Here is a 15,000-nt window from a genome sequence, read left to right on the forward strand (position 1 = left end):
CATTGCTGTAGATGGAGTGTGATACGGAGTGGCATTGCTGTAGATGGTGTGTGATACGGAGTGGCATTGCTGTAGATGGAGTGTGATACGGAGTGGCATTGCTGTAGATGGAGTGTGATACGGAGTGGCATTGCTGTAGATGGTGTGTGATACGGAGTGGCATTGCTGTAGATGGAGTGTGATACGGAGTGGCATTGCTGTAGATGGAGTGTGATACGAAGTGGCATTGCTGTAGATGGAGTGTGATACGGAGTGGCATTGCTGTAGATGGAGTGTGATACGGAGTGGCATTGCTGTAGATGGAGTGTGATACGGAGTGGCATTGCTGTAGATGGTGTGTGATACGGAGTGGCATTGCTGTAGATGGTGTGTGATACGGAGTGGCATTGCTGTAGATGGAGTGTGATACGGAGTGGCATTGCTGTAGATGGAGTGTGATACGGAGTGGCATTGCTGTAGATGGAGTGTGATACGGAGTGGCATTGCTGTAGATGGAGTGTGATACGGAGTGGCATTGCTGTAGATGGAGTGTGATACGGAGTGGCATTGCTGTAGATGGTGTGTGATACGGAGTGGCATTGCTGTAGATGGAGTGTGATACGGAGTGGCATTGCTGTAGATGGTGTGTGATACGGAGTGGCATTGCTGTAGATGGAGTGTGATACGGAGTGGCATTGCTGTAGATGGAGTGTGATACGGAGTGGCATTGCTGTAGATGGTGTGTGATACGGAGTGGCATTGCTGTAGATGGAGTGTGATACGGAGTGGCATTGCTGTAGATGGTGTGTGATACGGAGTGGCATTGCTGTAGATGGAGTGTGATACGGAGTGGCATTGCTGTAGATGGAGTGTGATACGGAGTGGCATTGCTGTAGATGGAGTGTGATACGGAGTGGCATTGCTGTAGATGGTGTGTGATACGGAGTGGCATTGCTGTAGATGGAGTGTGATACGGAGTGGCATTGCTGTAGATGGAGTGTGATACGGAGTGGCATTGCTGTAGATGGAGTGTGATACGGAGTGGCATTGCTGTAGATGGAGTGTGATACGGAGTGGCATTGCTGTAGATGGAGTGTGATACGGAGTGGCATTGCTGTAGATGGTGTGTGATACGGAGTGGCATTGCTGTAGATGGAGTGTGATACGGAGTGGCATTGCTGTAGATGGAGTGTGATACGGAGTGGCATTGCTGTAGATGGAGTGTGATACGGAGTGGCATTGCTGTAGATGGAGTGTGATACGGAGTGGCATTGCTGTAGATGGAGTGTGATACGGAGTGGCATTGCTGTAGATGGAGTGTGATACGGAGTGCCATTGCTGTAGATGGAGTGTGATACGGAGTGGCATTGCTGTAGATGGAGTGTGATACGGAGTGGCATTGCTGTAGATGGAGTGTGATACGGAGTGGCATTGCTGTAGATGGTGTGTGATACGGAGTGGCATTGCTGTAGATGGAGTGTGATACGGAGTGGCATTGCTGTAGATGGAGTGTGATACGGAGTGGCATTGCTGTAGATGGAGTGTGATACGGAGTGGCATTGCTGTAGATGGTGTGTGATACGGAGTGGCATTGCTGTAGATGGAGTGTGATACGGAGTGGCATTGCTGTAGATGGAGTGTGATACGGAGTGGCATTGCTGTAGATGGTGTGTGATACGGAGTGGCATTGCTGTAGATGGAGTGTGATACGGAGTGGCATTGCTGTAGATGGAGTGTGATACGGAGTGGCATTGCTGTAGATGGAGTGTGATACGGAGTGGCATTGCTGTAGATGGTGTGTGATACGGAGTGGCATTGCTGTAGATGGAGTGTGATACGGAGTGGCATTGCTGTAGATGGAGTGTGATACGGAGTGGCATTGCTGTAGATGGTGTGTGATACGGAGTGGCATTGCTGTAGATGGAGTGTGATACGGAGTGGCATTGCTGTAGATGGAGTGTGATACGGAGTGGCATTGCTGTAGATGGAGTGTGATACGGAGTGGCATTGCTGTAGATGGTGTGTGATACGGAGTGGCATTGCTGTAGATGGAGTGTGATACGGAGTGGCATTGCTGTAGATGGTGTGTGATACGGAGTGGCATTGCTGTAGATGGTGTGTGATACGGAGTGGCATTGCTGTAGATGGAGTGTGATACGGAGTGGCATTGCTGTAGATGGAGTGTGATACGGAGTGGCATTGCTGTAGATGGAGTGTGATACGGAGTGGCATTGCTGTAGATGGAGTGTGATACGGAGTGGCATTGCTGTAGATGGTGTGTGATACGGAGTGGCATTGCTGTAGATGGTGTGTGATACGGAGTGGCATTGCTGTAGATGGTGTGTGATACGGAGTGGCATTGCTGTAGATGGAGTGTGATACGGAGTGGCATTGCTGTAGATGGAGTGTGATACGGAGTGGCATTGCTGTAGATGGAGTGTGATACGGAGTGGCATTGCTGTAGATGGAGTGTGATACGGAGTGGCATTGCTGTAGATGGAGTGTGATACGGAGTGACATTGCTGTAGATGGAGTGTGATACGGAGTGGCATTGCTGTAGATGGTGTGTGATACGGAGTGGCATTGCTGTAGATGGTGTGTGATACGGAGTGGCATTGCTGTAGATGGTGTGTGATACGGAGTGGCATTGCTGTAGATGGAGTGTGATACGGAGTGGCATTGCTGTAGATGGAGTGTGATACGGAGTGGCATTGCTGTAGATGGAGTGTGATACGGAGTGGCATTGCTGTAGATGGTGTGTGATACGGAGTGGCATTGCTGTAGATGGTGTGTGATACGGAGTGGCATTGCTGTAGATGGTGTGTGATACGGAGTGGCATTGCTGTAGATGGTGTGTGATACGGAGTGGCATTGCTGTAGATGGTGTGTGATACGGAGTGGCATTGCTGTAGATGGTGTGTGATACGGAGTGGCATTGCTGTAGATGGAGTGTGATACGGAGTGGCATTGCTGTAGATGGTGTGTGATACGGAGTGGCATTGCTGTAGATGGAGTGTGATACGGAGTGGCATTGCTGTAGATGGAGTGTGATACGGAGTGGCATTGCTGTAGATGGTGTGTGATACGGAGTGGCATTGCTGTAGATGGTGTGTGATACGGAGTGGCATTGCTGTAGATGGAGTGTGATACGGAGTGGCATTGCTGTAGATGGAGTGTGATACGGAGTGGCATTGCTGTAGATGGAGTGTGATACGGAGTGGCATTGCTGTAGATGGTGTGTGATACGGAGTGGCATTGCTGTAGATGGTGTGTGATACGGAGTGGCATTGCTGTAGATGGTGTGTGATACGGAGTGGCATTGCTGTAGATGGTGTGTGATACGGAGTGGCATTGCTGTAGATGGTGTGTGATACGGAGTGGCATTGCTGTAGATGGTGTGTGATACGGAGTGGCATTGCTGTAGATGGTGTGTGATACGGAGTGGCATTGCTGTAGATGGTGTGTGATACGGAGTGGCATTGCTGTAGATGGAGTGTGATACGGAGTGGCATTGCTGTAGATGGAGTGTGATACGGAGTGGCATTGCTGTAGATGGAGTGTGATACGGAGTGGCATTGCTGTAGATGGAGTGTGATACGGAGTGGCATTGCTGTAGATGGAGTGTGATACGGAGTGGCATTGCTGTAGCTGGAGTGTGATACGGAGTGGCATTGCTGTAGATGGTGTGTGATACGGAGTGGCATTGCTGTAGATGGTGTGTGATACGGAGTGGCATTGCTGTAGATGGAGTGTGATACGGAGTGGCATTGCTGTAGATGGTGTGTGATACGTAATGGCATTGCTGTAGATGGTGTGTGATACGGAGTGGCATTGCTGTAGATGGTGTGTGATACGGAGTGGCATTGCTGTAGATGGAGTGTGATACGGAGTGGCATTGCTGTAGATGGAGTGTGATACGGAGTGGCATTGCTGTAGATGGAGTGTGATACGGAGTGGCATTGCTGTAGATGGAGTGTGATACGGAGTGGCATTGCTGTAGATGGTGTGTGATACGGAGTGGCATTGCTGTAGATGGAGTGTGATACGGAGTGGCATTGCTGTAGATGGTGTGTGATACGGAGTGGCATTGCTGTAGGTGGAGTGTGATACGGAGTGGCATTGCTGTAGATGGAGTGTGATACGGAGTGGCATTGCTGTAGATGGTGTGTGATACGGAGTGGCATTGCTGTAGATGGAGTGTGATACGGAGTGGCATTGCTGTAGATGGAGTGTGATACGGAGTGGCATTGCTGTAGATGGAGTGTGATACGGAGTGGCATTGCTGTAGATGGAGTGTGATACGGAGTGGCATTGCTGTAGATGGAGTGTGATACGGAGTGGCATTGCTGTAGATGGAGTGTGATACGGAGTGGCATTGCTGTAGATGGAGTGTGATACGGAGTGGCATTGCTGTAGATGGTGTGTGATACGGAGTGGCATTGCTGTAGATGGTGTGTGATACGGAGTGGCATTGCTGTAGATGGAGTGTGATACGGAGTGGCATTGCTGTAGATGGAGTGTGATACGGAGTGGCATTGCTGTAGATGGAGTGTGATACGGAGTGGCATTGCTGTAGATGGAGTGTGATACGGAGTGGCATTGCTGTAGATGGTGTGTGATACGGAGTGGCATTGCTGTAGATGGAGTGTGATACGGAGTGGCATTGCTGTAGATGGAGTGTGATACGGAGTGGCATTGCTGTAGATGGAGTGTGATACGGAGTGGCATTGCTGTAGATGGTGTGTGATACGGAGTGGCATTGCTGTAGATGGTGTGTGATACGGAGTGGCATTGCTGTAGATGGTGTGTGATACGGAGTGGCATTGCTGTAGATGGAGTGTGATACGGAGTGGCATTGCTGTAGATGGAGTGTGATACGGAGTGGCATTGCTGTAGATGGAGTGTGATACGGAGTGGCATTGCTGTAGATGGAGTGTGATACGGAGTGGCATTGCTGTAGATGGAGTGTGATACGGAGTGGCATTGCTGTAGATGGAGTGTGATACGGAGTGGCATTGCTGTAGATGGTGTGTGATACGGAGTGGCATTGCTGTAGATGGAGTGTGATACGGAGTGGCATTGCTGTAGATGGTGTGTGATACGGAGTGGCATTGCTGTAGATGGAGTGTGATACGGAGTGGCATTGCTGTAGATGGTGTGTGATACGGAGTGGCATTGCTGTAGATGGAGTGTGATACGGAGTGGCATTGCTGTAGGTGGAGTGTGATACGGAGTGGCATTGCTGTAGATGGAGTGTGATACGGAGTGGCATTGCTGTAGATGGTGTGTGATACGGAGTGGCATTGCTGTAGATGGTGTGTGATACGGAGTGGCATTGCTGTAGATGGAGTGTGATACGGAGTGGCATTGCTGTAGATGGAGTGTGATACGGAGTGGCATTGCTGTAGATGGAGTGTGATACGGAGTGGCATTGCTGTAGATGGTGTGTGATACGGAGTGGCATTGCTGTAGATGGAGTGTGATACGGAGTGGCATTGCTGTAGATGGAGTGTGATACGGAGTGGCATTGCTGTAGATGGAGTGTGATACGGAGTGGCATTGCTGTAGATGGAGTGTGATACGGAGTGGCATTGCTGTAGATGGAGTGTGATACGGAGTGGCATTGCTGTAGATGGTGTGTGATACGGAGTGGCATTGCTGTAGATGGAGTGTGATACGGAGTGGCATTGCTGTAGATGGAGTGTGATACGGAGTGGCATTGCTGTAGATGGAGTGTGATACGGAGTGGCATTGCTGTAGATGGTGTGTGATACGGAGTGGCATTGCTGTAGATGGTGTGTGATACGGAGTGGCATTGCTGTAGATGGAGTGTGATACGGAGTGGCATTGCTGTAGATGGAGTGTGATACGGAGTGGCATTGCTGTAGATGGAGTGTGATACGGAGTGGCATTGCTGTAGATGGAGTGTGATACGGAGTGGCATTGCTGTAGATGGAGTGTGATACGGAGTGGCATTGCTGTAGATGGAGTGTGATACGGAGTGGCATTGCTGTAGATGGAGTGTGATACGGAGTGGCATTGCTGTAGATGGTGTGTGATACGGAGTGGCATTGCTGTAGATGGAGTGTGATACGGAGTGGCATTGCTGTAGATGGAGTGTGATACGGAGTGGCATTGCTGTAGATGGAGTGTGATACGGAGTGGCATTGCTGTAGATGGAGTGTGATACGGAGTGGCATTGCTGTAGATGGTGTGTGATACGGAGTGGCATTGCTGTAGATGGAGTGTGATACGGAGTGGCATTGCTGTAGATGGAGTGTGATACGGAGTGGCATTGCTGTAGATGGAGTGTGATACGGAGTGGCATTGCTGTAGATGGAGTGTGATACGGAGTGGCATTGCTGTAGATGGAGTGTGATACGGAGTGGCATTGCTGTAGATGGAGTGTGATACGGAGTGGCATTGCTGTAGATGGTGTGTGATACGGAGTGGCATTGCTGTAGATGGAGTGTGATACGGAGTGGCATTGCTGTAGATGGAGTGTGATACGGAGTGGCATTGCTGTAGATGGAGTGTGATACGGAGTGGCATTGCTGTAGATGGTGTGTGATACGGAGTGGCATTGCTGTAGATGGTGTGTGATACGGAGTGGCATTGCTGTAGATGGAGTGTGATACGGAGTGGCATTGCTGTAGATGGAGTGTGATACGGAGTGGCATTGCTGTAGATGGAGTGTGATACGGAGTGGCATTGCTGTAGATGGAGTGTGATACGGAGTGGCATTGCTGTAGATGGAGTGTGATACGGAGTGGCATTGCTGTAGCTGGAGTGTGATACGGAGTGGCATTGCTGTAGATGGAGTGTGATACGGAGTGGCATTGCTGTAGATGGAGTGTGATACGGAGTGGCATTGCTGTAGATGGAGTGTGATACGGAGTGGCATTGCTGTAGATGGAGTGTGATACGGAGTGGTCCGCGCAGGGCAGTTTTGCCAGCTTTCCCTGGAGTTTCAGACTGGTCCAGTACTCCATATTTTGGGCTCTGTGAATAAACAAGAGAGTCTGCCTTGATGTTCTAGGCTGGAGCAGGTGAACAGTGTTGTCCACGGGGACAGATGGGTCCTCTACGACTGAATCAGAGACCTCTACAGGTCGATCGCGAGAGCTCCACTTCAGTTCAGTACCTGTCTCCCAGCATAGGTCATTTAGGTCTGGCCAGTCTGATGACACACCGAATCCCTGCGCCCGTCCATCTAGCTTTCCATTGGTCTTTCTTTTAAAGCCCAGGAAGCTATCTTCCCCACCGCATGCGTGTAGCACCTTCCGTCTTTTAAAATCCAGCAATAAGGATGCTCTGGCCATTTGCCTGACGTTGACGTCGTCACAGTTCAGCGTGTTGGTGAGGTGAGCCTGTCTTGTGGCGGCGTACTCCCACATGCAGTGAGGAACTCCAAGCCCCCGTCCTGTCTCTTCTGAAAGATGAAACATCTTGTGGAATGTGTGTTGAGACAAAGCCATTTCCTAACCACGCTTACGGTTTTGTCAGGGGCGAAAATTTCATCAAAATGTTGGGGGGGACAATAAACATAATCCTCAAGAGCAATTTTTGAAGGGGACACCAATAATACAGGCAAAATTGTACTTGTACACCGAGGAAAGCCTTACTACTATTATTAGTGTAGCATGGAGGCCGTTCCATTATCCTTCTCAAAGTTTCTTTCTGGTTTAATGAAAAAGCTGACTAAATTGACCAAAAAATTATTCAAAACCATAATTTCTTTTGTAAATAAGTTGTTTTGTGTAAACAACTTAAGTTCGGGCCACCGAAATACATTTTTTTTTTTTTTACATACCTTTAGAACAACTGAATCAAGCCCAGTGTATAGTGTATATTGTGTGTATAGATAGATAATGTAGAAAAAGTGACAATTTTATGCAACTGAGATGACGGGAACCATGTTTTAGGGGGGGATATACTGTATTAAGCTAGGTAAACGCAGACTGTATTAAACAAGGGTAACGTTAAACGTTATAATCGCTAACATAGCAGACTACATCAGTGACAAAAGTAGCCTACATTTAGTACACAATCATTGTTTTTTGACATGATTTATTAATGACTCAGCATCATCTATATTAAAGAGAAAATAATCACTTCATCCGATGTTTAAAGTGAATAAAATAACATTGACTTACTGGAGTTCCACAACTACTCTTAACTTAGTTAAGAGTAACCCCATCTCCGCCCCCCTGATATAAACATAGTTCATCTCTCCCGCCACCGGAATGTGTGTGTGTGTGTGTCGGTGCTGACTCTGAGGTAAAAGGGGCGGAGGCAGTGGACCAAAGCACTGTGAGGCAAGGGAGGGGGGACTCAAAATGTTTAAAATGTTTGTTTTTTTTGTTGCCCCATTTGCATTTGTATTATTTTATTTCTTAAACAATTATTTTAAGAATATATCATTATTTTATTTACAAAACACATATTTTAATGATATTTTAGGGGGGACAACCCTCAGATAGGGGGGTCCTGACCCCCCCGACCCCCCCGCGATTTCCGCCTGTGGGTTTTGTTGTCCATTTCATGCAATACCTTTTGCGGAACATGGACATTTGCAAAAAGATGTTGAATTTTAGAAAACGCTACGTCTCTTATTGCTTGCACTTTTAAAGTAACAGGAAGTGGTGATGCATCAATGAGATCCAGTCTGGTCATAAACTGATGTGGCATGTCAGTCACTTGCAGACTCCATTCTCCGGCGTTGTTAAACTTGTGACCCAGATAGTCGTAGGTCTCGTGTCTGGTGTACACTCTGAGTGGCTGGTCTAAGATGGTCAAATCGGGGAGTTGGTCGGCCTTAGATCTGTACCAACGGTTGCCACCGCTCCTCCTCTCATAGAAAACACACTCACACACACTCACACACACAACTGCTGTACGAGCTTCTGGGTAAGAACACACACACACACACACACACACACACACACACACACACACACACACACACACACACACACACACACACTCACACACACAACTGCTGTACGAACTTCTGGGTAAGAACACACACACACCTACACACACACACACTCACACACACACACACGCACACACACACACACACACACGCACGCACGCACGCACGCACGCACGCACGCACACACACTCTCACTGACACACCCACTCAGACACACATACACACACACACACACACACACACACACACACGCACTCACACACACACACACACTCTCACTGACACACCCACTCAGACACACACACTCAAACACACCCACTCAGACACACACACGCACTCACACACACACACACACACACACACACACACACACACACACACACACACACACAGTGTTTCTCGAGGTCAGTCTTAGCTGAGTTTAGGTCCTCGTCTTCCATCTTTCATGTGACCCGATCAGTGATTAGTATGCGTGAGTGTGACAGCAGTGTGTGTGTGTGTGTGTGTGTGTGTGTGTGTGTGTGTGTGTGTGTGTCTGAGTGTGTGTCTCCTTGAAGGAGGTGACCTTTAGAGAGGAAGAAGTCGTGTTTGGCCTGATAATGCCGGTTGTTTCCTGAATGCATGTGTGATAATTAGATCCTCTCATCACCGTCTCTGTGTCTCTCAGCCGCTCTCATCCGAGGAAACCGGAACAACTGCACTCAGTTCTCACACAACCTGGACTGGCTCGTCAGTAAACTGGAGCGCCTGGAGTCGTCTTCAGGTACAACACACACACACACTCACACCCACACACACACACACACCCGACCCCTAACCCCTCCCCTCTCTCGTGTCCCAGGGATCCTGGAGGTTCTTCACTGTATTCTGATCGAGAGTCCCGAAGCGCTGAACATCATCCAGCGAGGACACATTAAGACCATCATCTCTCTGCTCTACAAACACGGCCGCAACCACAAGGTCAGTCTGTCACATGATCACTGCAAGGTGTGTGAGGTTATGATATTAATGTGAAACATGACTTCAGATCCTGGACGTGCTCTGCTCTCTGTGTGTGTGTAACGGAGTCGCTGTCAGAGCCAATCAGAACCTGATCTGTGATCACCTGATGCCCAGGCGAGACCTGCTCCTGCAGACACGATTGGTCAATGACGTCCAGAGGTCAGAGGTCTTCATAATGTAAAAAAATAAAAAAAATAAAAGTTTATTTATAATTTAAATTAATTATGAATGGTTAACTATAAATACATTTCTTTATTTATTCATAATTAAATATATATATATATATTTTAAATTGATATATCGAATACTTATTGGGTACTAATACTTTTATATTTAATCATTCTTAATAAACAAACGAACAAATAAATATGTTTATTTAAGATTTTTAGATTGTTTAATTATACATTTATTTTGTTCATTCATGGTGATGCAATATTAATTGTAATTTTTTTATGTTTAGGTATGTATTTATTTATGATTAAATATAAATGTGTTTGTTTTTTTATTGATTTTTTTTGTTATTATGTAAATAAAAATAAATTAATTCATTTATTTATGATGTTAACTGTAAAATTATTTATTTTATTATTAAATATACAATTGATTTTCAAACAAATAAACATATTTATTAATCCTAAATAAATAATATATTTTTTTATGTAAATGTATTTGTTTTTTTTATGTTTGAACATAAATGTATTTTTATTTACTAAATTTAAATAAATAAACATGTAATGATCCTAAATAAATACATTAATTAATCAATTTATGATGATTATACATTTATGTTTATTTTATATGATTAAATATACTTTTATTTATGAATATTTAAATATACAATTTTTATTTTTACATTTTTTTAACTTGTATCTATTGAATTTTTAAACAAATAAACATATTTAATCAAACTAAATAAATAAATAAAATAATTTACTACTTTAGTTAAGATGATTGAATATAAAGATATTTATTTTTTTGAGTAAAGATAAATTGATTTATTTGATTAAATGTATTTTTTAATGTTTGATTGTTTATTAATTTATAATTTATTTTATTATTAATGATGATTAAATATATGATATCGATACATGTTTATCTGTGATTATGATTACGAGTCTCTGAGATGGAGTGTGTGTGTGTGTGTGTGTGTGTGTGTGTTGCAGCATGCGGCCCAATGTCTTCGTGGGCGTGAGCGACGGCTCGGCCCAGTACCGGCGCTGGTACTTCGAGCTGATGATGGACCAGGTGGACGCGTTCGTGACGGGCGAGCCGACGCACCTGCGAGTGGGCTGGGCCTCCACTAAAGGCTACGCCCCCTATCCCGGCGGCGGCGAGGGGTGGGGCGGCAACGGCGTCGGGGACGATCTCTACTCATACGGCTTCGACGGGCTCCATCTGTGGTCGGGTACGCGCACACACACACACACACACACACACTAACTGTACACACACTGCACACACACACAGACTGCACACACACACACACACACACTCACACTCGGGGACGACCTCTACTCCTACGGCTTCGACAGACTCCATCTGTAGTCGGGTACGCACTCACACACACACACACACACACTAACTGCACACACACACACACACACACACACACACACTAACTGCACACACACACACACACACACACACTAACTGCACACACATACACTAACTGCACACACACACACTAACTGCACACACACTGCACACACTTTTATGATGGATAGATGCACTTTTATCATGGACAGATGCACTTTTATGATGGATAGATGCACTTTTATGATGGATAGATGCACTTTTATGATGGACAGATGCACTTTTATGATGGACAGATGCACTTTTATGATGGATAGATGCACTTTTATGATGGATAGATGCACTTTTATGATGGATAGATGCACTTTTATGATGGATAGATGCACTTTTATGATGGATAGATGCACTTTTATGATGGATAGATGCACTTTTATGATGGATAGATGCACTTTTATGATGGACAGATGCACTTTTATGATGGACAGATGCACTTTTATGATGGATAGATGCACTTTTATGATAGACAGATGCACTTTTATGATACTTTTATGATGGACAGATGCACTTTTATGATGGATAGATGCACTTTTATGATACTTTTATGATGGATAGATGCACTTTTATGATGGACAGATGCACTTTTATGATGGATAGATGCACTTTTATGATGGACAGATGCACTTTTATGATGGACAGATGCACTTTTATGATGGATAGATGCACTTTTATGATACTTTTATGATGGATAGATGCACTTTTATGATGGACAGATGCACTTTTATGATGATAGATGCACTTTTATGATGGATAGATGCACTTTTATGATGGATAGATGCACTTTTATGATGGACAGATGCACTTTTATGATGGACAGATGCACTTTTATGATGGATAGATGCACTTTTATGATGGATAGATGCACTTTTATGATGGACAGATGCACTTTTATGATGGACAGATGCACTTTTATGATGGACAGATGCACTTTTATGATGGATAGATGCACTTTTATGATGGATAGATGCACTTTTATGATGGACAGATGCACTTTTATGATGGATAGATGCACTTTTATGATAGACAGATGCACTTTTATGATACTTTTATGATGGACAGATGCACTTTTATGATGGATAGATGCACTTTTATGATACTTTTATGATGGATAGATGCACTTTTATGATGGACAGATGCACTTTTATGATGGATAGATGCACTTTTATGATGGATATATGCACTTTTATGATGGACAGATGCACTTTTATGATGGATAGATGCACTTTTATGATGGATAGATGCACTTTTATGATGGACAGATGCACTTTTATGATGGATAGATGCACTTTTATGATGGACAGATGCACTTTTATGATGGATAGATGCACTTTTATGATGGATAGATGCACTTTTATGATGGACAGATGCACTTTTATGATGGACAGATGCACTTTTATGATGGATAGATGCACTTTATGATGGATAGATGGAATTTTATGATGGACAGATGCACTTTTATGATGGACAGATGCACTTTTATGATGGATAGATGCACTTTTATGATGGATAGATGCACTTTTATGATGGATAGATGCACTTTTATGATGGACAGATGCACTTTTATGATGGATAGATGCACTTTATGATGGATAGATGGAATTTTATGATGGACAGATGCACTTTTATGATGGACAGATGCACTTTTATGATGGATAGATGCACTTTTATGATGGATAGATGCACTTTTATGATGGACAGATGCACTTTTATGATGGACAGATGCACTTTTATGATGGATAGATGCACTTTTATGATGGATAGATGCACTTTTATGATACTTTTATGATGGACAGATGCACTTTTTTGATGGACAGATGCACTTTTATGATACTTTTATGATGGACAGATGCACTTTTATGATGGACAGATGCACTTTTATGATACTTTTATGATGGACAGATGCACTTTTATGATGGATAGATGCACTTTTATGATACTTTTATGATGGACAGATGCACTTTTATGATACTTTTATGATGGATAGATGCACTTTTATGATACTTTTATGATGGACAGATGGACTTTTATGATGGATAGATGCACTTTTATGATGGACAGATGCACTTTTATGATGGATAGATGCACTTTTATGATGGATAGATGCACTTTTATGATACTTTTATGATGGACAGATGCACTTTTATGATACTTTTATGATGGATAGATGCACTTTTATGATACTTTTATGATGGACAGATGCACTTTTATGATGGATAGATGCACTTTTATGATGGACAGATGCACTTTTATGATGGACAGATGCACTTTTATGATGGATAGATGCACTTTTATGATGGATAGATGCACTTTTATGATGGATAGATGCACTTTTATGATGGACATATGCACTTTTATGATGGACAGATGCACTTTTATGATGGATAGATGCACTTTTATGATACTTTTATGATGGACAGATGCACTTTTATGATACTTTTATGATGGATAGATGCACTTTTATGATACTTTTATGATGGACAGATGCACTTTTATGATGGATAGATGCACTTTTATGATGGATAGATGCACTTTTATGATGGACAGATGCACTTTTATGATGGATAGATGCACTTTTTTGATGGACAGATGCACTTTTATGATGGACAGATGCACTTTTATGATGGATAGATGCACTTTTATGATGGATAGATGTACTTTTATGATGGATAGATGCACTTTTATGATGGACAGATGCACTTTTATGATGGATAGATGCACTTTTATGATGGACAGATGCACTTTTATGATGGACAGATGCACTTTTGTCATGGATAGATGCACTTTTATGATGGATAGATGCACTTTTATGATGGATAGATGCACTTTTATGATGGACAGATGTACTTTTATCATGGATAGATGCATTTTATGATGGATAGATGCACTTTTATGATGGATAGATGCACTTTTATGATGGACAGATGCACTTGTATGATACTTTTATGATGGACAGATGCACTTTTATGATGGATAGATGCACTTTTATAGATTCACTTTTATGATGGATAGATGTACTTTTATGATGGACAGATGCACTTTTATGATGGACAGATGCACTTTTATGATGGACAGATGCACTTTTATGATGGACAGATGCACTTTTATGATGGACAGATGCACTTTTATGATGGACAGATGCACTTTTATGATGGACAGATGCACTTTTATGATGGATAGATGCACTTTTATGATGGATAGATGCACTTTTATCATGGATAGATGCACTTTTATGATGGATAGATGCACTTTTATGATGGATAGATGCACTTTTATAGATTCACTTTTATGATGGATAGATGCACTTTTATGATGGATAGATGCACTTTTATGATGGACAGATGCACTTTTATGATGGATAGATGCACTTTTATAGATTCACTTTTATGATGGATAGATGTACTTTTATGATGGACAGATGCACTTTTATGATGGACAGATGCACTTTTATGATGGACAGATGCACTTTTATGATGGATAGATGCACTTTTATG

General features: G+C 43.6%; 1 protein-coding gene across 1 annotated transcript in view; it reads left to right on the plus strand.

The window, feature by feature from the left end:
* Positions 1–15,000, plus strand: part of LOC130071818 (ryanodine receptor 3) — a 248,526-nt gene that overhangs the window by 54,512 nt on the left and 179,014 nt on the right. The window contains exons 16-19 of the mRNA XM_056236709.1: positions 9,585–9,680; positions 9,759–9,877; positions 9,945–10,078; positions 11,083–11,324. Of these exons, the coding sequence (XP_056092684.1) occupies positions 9,585–9,680; positions 9,759–9,877; positions 9,945–10,078; positions 11,083–11,324 (591 nt within the window). The remainder of the gene's footprint in view (positions 1–9,584; positions 9,681–9,758; positions 9,878–9,944; positions 10,079–11,082; positions 11,325–15,000) is intronic.

The sequence above is a fragment of the Rhinichthys klamathensis genome, unplaced genomic scaffold (assembly GCF_029890125.1).
Source record: "Rhinichthys klamathensis goyatoka isolate OS25496 unplaced genomic scaffold, OSU_Roscu_1.1 h1tg000462l_1, whole genome shotgun sequence".
Taxonomy (NCBI): domain Eukaryota; kingdom Metazoa; phylum Chordata; class Actinopteri; order Cypriniformes; family Leuciscidae; genus Rhinichthys; species Rhinichthys klamathensis.